Below are 8,775 nucleotides of genomic sequence, written 5' to 3'. Positions count from 1 at the left end.
ATGTGCAACCACATGTGTTAACACATCTCTCTCTGGGCAGGCCATGCCACAGGAACTCAGTTGAAGTGGGCCCCACCCACAGTACAGAAAACCCTAGGAACAGGGATGGTGGGCGCTCATGCCATATGCCCAGGATGGGAGATAATCAAGAGCAAAGTGGGTGCCATGGGCATTACTGAGGGATGTTCTTCTGTCTCTTTCTTGGGGGCATCATCACCATGGCCCCATGAAAGCACTGCAGGCACCAACCCCTGAGTCTCCCCACACCTAAACTTCTTGGTCATCCTATGACTTTCCACTACCTGGTTGTTATGTGCTGGTGTCTCAGGTGGGCACTGCCCATTCCTCTACCAAATGGCGCTGTTCAAGTCTGTTTTCAGATGTGATCCTCTAAAGACTCTATGCCTAGTCTTAGGAAGACAGGGGCCAGATAGAGAGGGTAATTCAGCTGTGGGCCAGCACCTCATAGCTCAGGGAATCCCCTCCTGAATTGAAGCTTCTGAATCCAAATCTGACCAAAGGAAACCTCTGTGCCTGCTGCACCCAGTGCAGGGAGCCACCAGGGGGCAGCAGAGACCACCCACAGCAGGTTAAAGCCTCCCTGCAGCTTGTGCCTGGGGAGAGTCAGTCACCAGGAGTAACACCTGAGTGAACAGGGTCATTTTTCTGCAATGTTTCTCTTGACAATGATGTCCAAATTTCAGACTCCATGGCCCCCGATCTGAGGCTCGTAGAAATTGGCTTGTTTCTCTGCCTCTTTTTCCGGCATTTCCATACCTTCACACACAGCCCAGTCCGACTAAAGTGGCCTCACTGTCCAGGCCCTGGATGAGTGCCTGGACACAGCAGGTGTCTGATTAACTTATGTTGACTTGCTTACAAAAGAAGACAGCTTGTTACTTAATACCTCACCTCATCAACAGAACACAATTAGAGTGAACTCACAGAGGCGCTGCTCTTAGTGTCCTTCCCAGTCCTCACTCTCATGCAGCATTCCTGGATCCTGTGATGTCCGTGTGACCTGAGTGCACACGGAGGGTACTGAGGCACAGCCCCGGGACTGTTCCAGCAGCTCAAACTTGAATAAATGACAGGCCTCAAAACTCCTGGGTGGGCAAGTGAGGGATTTTATGCAGAATTTGATGCTCAGAAGCTGTGAGGACAGGGGAGGATCTGGACATACCTCAGCCTGGGAATGTCACCTGTAGAACAGGATCAGAACACACAGGCTTCCATGGAATCTGCTGTAGAAGGGCCTGTCCAGAGAGAGGCCAGGATAGAGTCTAGGGGAGGAGATTCAAGCAGACCATGAGACCAGCAGAGAAAGAGGATCCCTGAGGTGAGGGTGGGGACTCTAGAAAATACCCCTCCCCTCCCTGTGTCCTGGGGGCTGAGTCTTCTCTTAAATCACAAAGCTCCCCAAACAGCAGCCTGGGCCTGGCTGATTTGCATACCCAGCATCTCTCTCTCAGCAAGAGGATAAGACAGGCTTGCAGTGTGTCCTGCCCAACCTCAGCCTCAGGGAACAGGATCAGGGACACCACCATGGCCTGGACACCAATTCTCCTGGGCCTCCTGGCTCATTGCACAGGTGCTGAGCCAGACTCACTGCACCCAGTGAGTGGACAAGACTGGTTCTGACTCAGGCAGCCCACAGCAGGGCTATCTATGGGGGCAGGGTGCTCATGATCTGCTCAGGATGGGGGGCTGGATTGGGTAGACCCTCACTGTGCTCACAACTTGAGGGGCTGTGCCTGCCAGAGAAGAGGAGGGCTTGAAGTTCATTCATTTGTCCAAAATGCCATACATCAGCCAGGCTTATGGGAAGCTGCAGATAACAACGATGGAATGGGCATCCACAGGGTCAGAGCAGCCATGTGGTCTCCGCCAGGCCAGGCAAGGGGGGGTGCTCTGGGAATGGGTCCTCACGTTAACCCCCCTCTCCTTTTCTCCCTGCAGGCTCTGTGGTCTCCTATGAGCTGACTCAGCCTTCCTCAGTGTCGGTGTCTCTGGGACAGACGGCCAGGATGACATGTCAGGGAGACAACATTGGTGGTAAATATGTTCAATGGTACCAGCAGAAGCCCAGCCAGGCCCCTGTGCTGGTCATTTATGAGAATAACAAGCGGCCCTCAGGGATCCCTGACCATTTCTCTGACTCCAACTCGGGGAACACGGCCACCCTGACCATCAGCGGGATCCAGGTCGAGGACGAGGCTGACTATTACTGTCAGGTGTGGGACAGCAGCAGTGATTATCCACAGTGACTCAGGGCCATGGGGAAGTGAGACACAAACCTCTCCCTGTCCACATCACAGTCTCCTCTAGCCCCATGAGGATGGAGACACGGCCATGAGCAGTTCACCCCGGGGTCCCATTCTGAGATCCCTTGTGTCCCTGCTCCTCCAGGCAGCATCAGCACCAGGCAGGTCAGGAGGGTGAGACTGGGAAGGTAAGGATAGACAAACTGGAAGGGGGCACCCCAAGATCAGAAACCTGCTCTCACAATGCCAAGAGCTGGAGGTAGGGTGGCAGGGGTTAATATATCCATGAACCCAGTGATAGGCACTAAACTCACATCCTTAGGCACCAGAGACAGATCACCAAGCAGGAGCCCTAAGCAGGTGTCAGACTGCTGTAGGGGGTATCAGGAGCTCAAAACCTGAAGGTGAAGATAAGGAGTTTCAAGTCATTGTAGAATTTCCTGGTCCTTTCAAATTCCACATAGTTATTCAAAATCAACAACAAACAAACCACTCCATGAAGGAGTGAGCCCCCCCAAAGAGAAGACTGTAGCAGTGCAGTCTCTGCACAGGCACAGGGCAGCATCATTCTGCTCACCTGTGCTTCTTCTCACCAACTCTCCCTCCGCAGGGCAGCAGCCTTCCTGCCTGCCTGTGACCTGTAACAGGCCAGGGCTCCTCTTCTTGACCTCCCTCAGCAGAGGCAGCTCTCCTCAAGGCCACCTGCTTGTGACCGTGCAGGCCTCTCTCTTAGCATACCCGTCCCTTTTGGGGCAGCCCTTTCTGCCTGCTTGTGTCGATACAAGTCCTGTATTCTTCTCTTGCTTTTATAACAAACCTGCCCCTTGGATATAGCTAATGTTTCTGTGTCTTAGAGAAACTCGCCTGGGAAATTCTGCATGTACCGCTGAAAGGGGATCACTGGTAAACCTTTCCCAGGGTAACCCAAGGACCCCACTCTCCAAATCAACAACTTTAAAAGTGACATCAGACCACAGGATGGGGCTCCCATGTGCTTTCTTGCCCACAGTAGTTGTGGGCATTGAGGGCCCAGGTGGAAAGACTGAGGGTACAGAGAAGAGCAGGTGTAGAGAAAACCCTGAGCTGTGCATGACCCCAAGAGCACTGGAGGGCACTGGTGAGAGGGAGGATCAGGATGGGCTGGAGGAACAGATACCCGAGAAACAGAGGGAGCTGCCTGGTCTCTCTCTCTCTCTCTCTCTCTCTCTCTCTCTCTCTCTCTCTCTCTCTCTCTAGCTCTCTCTCACACACACACACACACACACACACACACACACTATCATAGATGCTTTGGCCCAGTCCAGAGAGGAAAGCTCCTATTAAGGCATCAGGTTTCCTACCCAGGAGAGCTTTGTCTCAGTAGTGGGATAATGAGTCCAAACTCACAGCCATCCCTGGGCCTCCTAGAAAGTGTAAAAGGAAGTTGAGCAATGATTGAACTGTGCCCAGTCATTGTACAGATTAGAGATATTTAAAATGCTTCGAAATGAACACAGTCCTCCAGTCCCACACACGGACTCATTCACCAAACCTGGCATCAATCAAAACTTTCCTGAAGAGAATTAAGAAAATAAGGTTCTAATTAATAAGAAAAATATCAATGACCCAAAGTGGCCTTGAAATCACCCAGTGCTCTAATTTGTAGATAAGGAAACCAAATAAATGATTATGATGATTCCCACTTGTTTCTGAGAGTAGAACATAAAAAAAATATTCAGGTGTATTTTACAAATGAGCGCAGTAGAATGTGAGATTCTAACCCACCATTTCCCAAAACTCAGTAAACAACTAGCATAAGAAACAGGAAGGGTGAGGAACGCCACTAAAGAACAACAGCATTGTTTAGAACAGTGGAAGAGAGGGTGTTAAAAGTCTTCAGAGCTAAGGGGCATTATGGAAGTGGGACAGCATGAGGATGAAGCAGATTTTTCATGAGAAGAATGCAGGTGAGTGGACAGTGATTAACATCTCTAAGATGAAAAATAAGAAATGATCTAAAGGTTTACCCAGTTGTTTCGTTTTTCGTAATGAAAGGACAGGGTTTCCTCCTAGCAGAGCAATAAGACAGAAAACAGTAGTGAACCTCCTCAGGCAGAAGGAATAATAGCAGGGGCCTCCCTGGTGGTACAAAGGGTTAAGACAGAGCACTGTGAAGCTGTCCACAGATACTGCAGTAGGAGTTCAATCCCCAGGGAGGGAGCTACACACATGGCACAGCAGACCCCTCCTGGCTCACCAGCTGCTCCCCTCAGCAGTGTATTTCAGTCAGTCTGCCAGTTCTGCTCCCCACTCTGTCTCTGGTGAATCCTCTTCGCCCTCCAGGCCTCTGGCCTGTACCCCCAGTTCTTGTATGCATAAATAAATAAATCTTAAAAAAAAGAATAATACCAGAGAGAATCTGAATCTTCAAGAAGGAATGAAAAGTATCAGAAGTGGAACTGCAGAGACAAGACACTATTATTGAAATCTATTGAAAAGAACATCCCTCTCTCAAACAAAATGCACTGACCATGTTGGTTGGAATTTATAAAGTTGGCAAAAGTTAATTGTTTGACAATTGTAGCAATTTTTTTATAAAGATTGATTTATTTATTTATACAAGCACTGGGTACAGTCAGAAGTGTGGGAGGGTGAGAGAATTCACAGGAGCCAGAGCAAGGAACAGAACAGGCAGACTGATAAAATACACTGCTGAGGGGAGCAGTGGGCGTGGCAGGAGAGGTCTGCGCGCCATGTGGGACCCTCACTGGTGGCTGAGGATTGAATCGACGCTGCAGAGGCTGCGGGCAGCAGCATGGCGGCCCAGCGCTCAACCACTGTGCAACCGGGGAGGCCCAATTGCAGCAAAATTAATGAAAAGACGTGATGACAACCTGGTCAAGGGTCTAATCCTCTGATGTAACATATTGTCATAGCACCTAATTTAAATTGTGAAGTACAATAATAAGATTATGACAAATTGCAGTTAGTAAGCAAAGTAAAGGGGTAGATAAAGTGGAATCATAACACTATTCAAGCAAAAAGAAGCAGATAAATGAAAAAGCAAAAAAAAAAAAAAAAGATGGGAAAATGAAGTACCATCGATTGTTTAAAATAATATCATGGCATATTTAAAAAATACGAAGGTATATTGAAAATACATTAATGTCCACTTTTATTGTAAATAATCAAATATCACAACTTTAACAGATCAGCAGGTCAGGCTGAGCTTTCCCACCTCATCACTTCTCTGGTCACAGTCTGGTCACGGGCCGCCCCTGCTCATTGAGTGAAAGATCAACCTCCCCAGGGGACCCCTGACCATTCAGGACCCAGAGCTCTTCCCTGTGCAAAGACCATGACCCTGGGCAATTGCAGAGACCATAGAGACTAAACAGGGTTTCTTAGCCAGGTCAGGATCTCAAAAGCCTCATATCTCATATAAAACAGTAGTGAAATCCCAGTGTCATTGTCTGTGGTGTGTGAGCTGTCAAGAAGGACCCAACATGTAAAATGAAGGACTCACCTGTAAATGAGACCAAGCTGTGATCACTCTTCCAAAGTGGATGGTTGTTTAACAAGGTAACTTCCATGCACTCAATAATGGACAAACAGCCAACAATACAGGCCACACACACACATTCTAACGACAGGCCCGGGATGGGACAAAGTGCACCTGGGATACAAGGGGAGGATGACAGGAGGAGAAAGAAGATGAGGGGGTCTGGGACTCACACCTCCTAGGTCACTGGAGTCAGATATCAACTCAGGCCCTGCTCAGCCCAGGCCTAGTCTCCTGGAAGGCCCCTGCAGTGTTGAGCCAGCCAGGACAGACCATAGGTGGGGACTACAGCTGTGTGGGGTCAAGCCCAGGAGGTGACTGTGACTGCAGAGCTTGGAGGCCAGCCTGCCTTTCTGACATGACAAGCATGTGGAAGAAGCTTAGGGTTCACCCCATTTTTCGTCAGGCACCTGTTCTACCCCACAGTTATTCCCCAACTTAGTGTGGAGCCCCACAGAAGGGTAAATTTCTATAATGGCCAAACCTTCCCAACCCACAGGGTCCCCGATGGTAGTAGGAGGGGCTTCTTCGATCCATCCCAGGAGTGAGCTACCAACACTTTCCTCAAGACAAGAGACCTAGTGCTGTCCGTTATAATCACACCTCCCCTATCCTAAACAAGGTGCTAATACTGTTTTTTTTTTTTTTCTGAAATTTGTCTTTTCAGGCCTGATATGTGAGAAAAAATAGAGTCCCTGTGTGTGTAGCCTTTGGAACTGGCATTTTCACTCAGCACAACGCTCCCTAGAGCCCTCTACATGGTTGTGACATAGCAGTGACATAGTAGCCTTGTATAGACAGACAGAATGTAAACTGAGGGCTGAATGTACAAGGGAGGCGGATGAAGGGTATTGCCTGTCCTGTTAGATGGGGGCAACCAGGGAAGGAGCTGCCACTGCCGATCCCAGGTCAGACGGGGACCTAGTGACCATTAGATGCGATTCTCATGTCTAGATTATGACAGGGGCAGGGGCAGTAGGAGACCACAGGCAGCTCTTGTCTGGGAAAGTGACTGCTGAGCAGTGTGGAGGACAGGGGAGCTCACCTCTTTAACAGAAAATCAACCTCTCTGTTCCATTGGAAACTCCCATTTCCAGGGCATTTTTCACAAGATAAACAGTGAGAACCACTGTACTGCATATTCTCACAGGACCCTGTACCACCTGGCAATCCCTCAGCAAACGTCACTGCCTCTGACACCTCTGTCACGTGCAAAATCATTTGGTCAGGGAGAGCCTGTGCACAGGACTCAAGAAAATAGTGATAAATCTTCACAGTCAATCTGAATTCACATGGAAATGGCAGAATGCTCTTTGGGATAAGACAAGACCTGGAGACCATGGCATCACTCCCCACTGTGATCCAGAAGGAGAAGGCAGGGGTACAGAGGGTTTAGGTCCACAGAAGACAGCTGCTGCTTGGGCACTGGAGACAGGCTTCTGGGAGGAGGGTCAGACACTGAGGGGAGGCAAGCTCATGGCAGCAGGTTTAGTCCAGGGGCTATTAACAGCAGAGACTAAGGTTCTGGAAGGAGCGACTGCTGACACCCTGAGAGCAGAGATCTTGGGGTCACAGTGTGAATTTGCTTGGACTTCAACAACAGAGAACCACATACTGGAGGTTCACAAGACAGACAAAGTGACTCACACCCTGAGGTTAAAATCTGAGCTCATGGTGTCAGCAGTGGGGGTGATTATTGCTGTGAGGAGAGTCTGGTCCAGGCGTGTCTGCAGCTTGTGGAGCTTAGTTGGCATCTTTGGCGTCCTTGTCTTGAGATTCTGCCTCCATCTTCACAGGCGCTTCCTTTGTGATTGTCTGTGCTCATATATCCCTGTTTTTCAAAGCAGCAGGCAAATGGGACTCGGGACCCAGCCTTCTCCCGTGGCACATCTAGCTAATTCCACCTACAGTGATACTAAACCTGAATTTCAACAGGAAATTTACGGAGACTATTCAACTCACAGCACTGTCTCCCTCATATTGATCCCCTCCTTATTTGGGGTGGGTTTTAGGTATCAGGTGGGCAGGCCTGAAAGCCCAGAAGGACCCTCCCCTGAGTCACCACCCCTGCGTTGACGTCCAGGCTCCACCCTCTCCCACCATGTCTTAGTGACAAGTCTCTGACATTGAGAAGGAGACCTCCTTAGCCTCCTGGTGAGGACACAGTGAGAAAAGAACCCCATTCCTCATTTGGAGTGGGTTCAGTGCAGCTGTACTGTTGCTTGTGTCCACAGGACACACTCATTGTTTCTCCTCCATCCTCAGGTCCTGGGTCTCCACTCAGCCTAGCTCTGCCGTGGCTGTGGCGACCCTTAAAGTCCACTCCACATCCTGTGCCTCTCTGGTCATGGAGGGGTCAGAATCTGGGGACCCTGCTCTCTTTTTCCTAGAGTTCCTTCCCCTGAGTGACACCAGTAAAGGCCAGGGACTCCTCATGGCTAACCTGACCACCCGGGTTCCATGCTGCCCTCTGTACAGTGGTCAGCCTGATCGAGGGGTCATCTAGGTCAGCCTTGAGCAGGACAGGTGTGCAGATTGTGAAGAATGAGGGACAGTCATCAAGAGTGAGGGGTCCAAGCAGGGACAACTCTAGGTGACATGGGATGAGAGGACACTCATCAGAGTCTGGAGAAGCATGAAGTTCCCTGTTCTGCTTCTGCCTGGATGCCCCTGATGCTGCTGTGATGGACAACCTCGATTGTGTCTCTCAGTTCAAGTCCCAGTGAGCAGGACAGGAAGTGAGAGGGTGCCATCCTGTGCCCTGTGAAAGGGGACTGAATCATTATGTGTGTGAGTTGGTGTTGCTAGAAAGTGTGTCCTATGTCAGTGTTTTCATGACTTGACTCATTTCCCCCTCCCCATGTCTGCCATATGACAAGGATAAGGATGCTACTGGAAGGAGCAGGAGCAAATGTTCATATACATAATATCAAGCTTCATGCACAGCACTTCCTGTTATTAAACTGTTGA

General features: G+C 49.7%; 1 gene segment (V, D, J or C); it reads left to right on the top strand.

The window, feature by feature from the left end:
- Positions 1–1,545: 1,545 nt before the first annotated feature.
- LOC119237827 (immunoglobulin lambda variable 3-21-like) lies at positions 1,546–2,267 on the top strand. The segment is given in 2 exon segments: positions 1,546–1,591; positions 1,960–2,267. Coding segments are annotated over 2 exon segments (354 nt in total).
- The last annotated feature ends 6,508 nt before the right edge of the window (positions 2,268–8,775 follow it).

Source organism: Talpa occidentalis, unplaced genomic scaffold (assembly GCF_014898055.3).
Source record: "Talpa occidentalis isolate TD23 unplaced genomic scaffold, MPIMG_talOcc4v2.1 talOcc4.1007, whole genome shotgun sequence".
NCBI lineage: Eukaryota > Metazoa > Chordata > Mammalia > Eulipotyphla > Talpidae > Talpa > Talpa occidentalis.
Note: the sequence above shows the minus strand (reverse complement) of the source record. Positions and strands in the feature narration are given on the sequence as shown.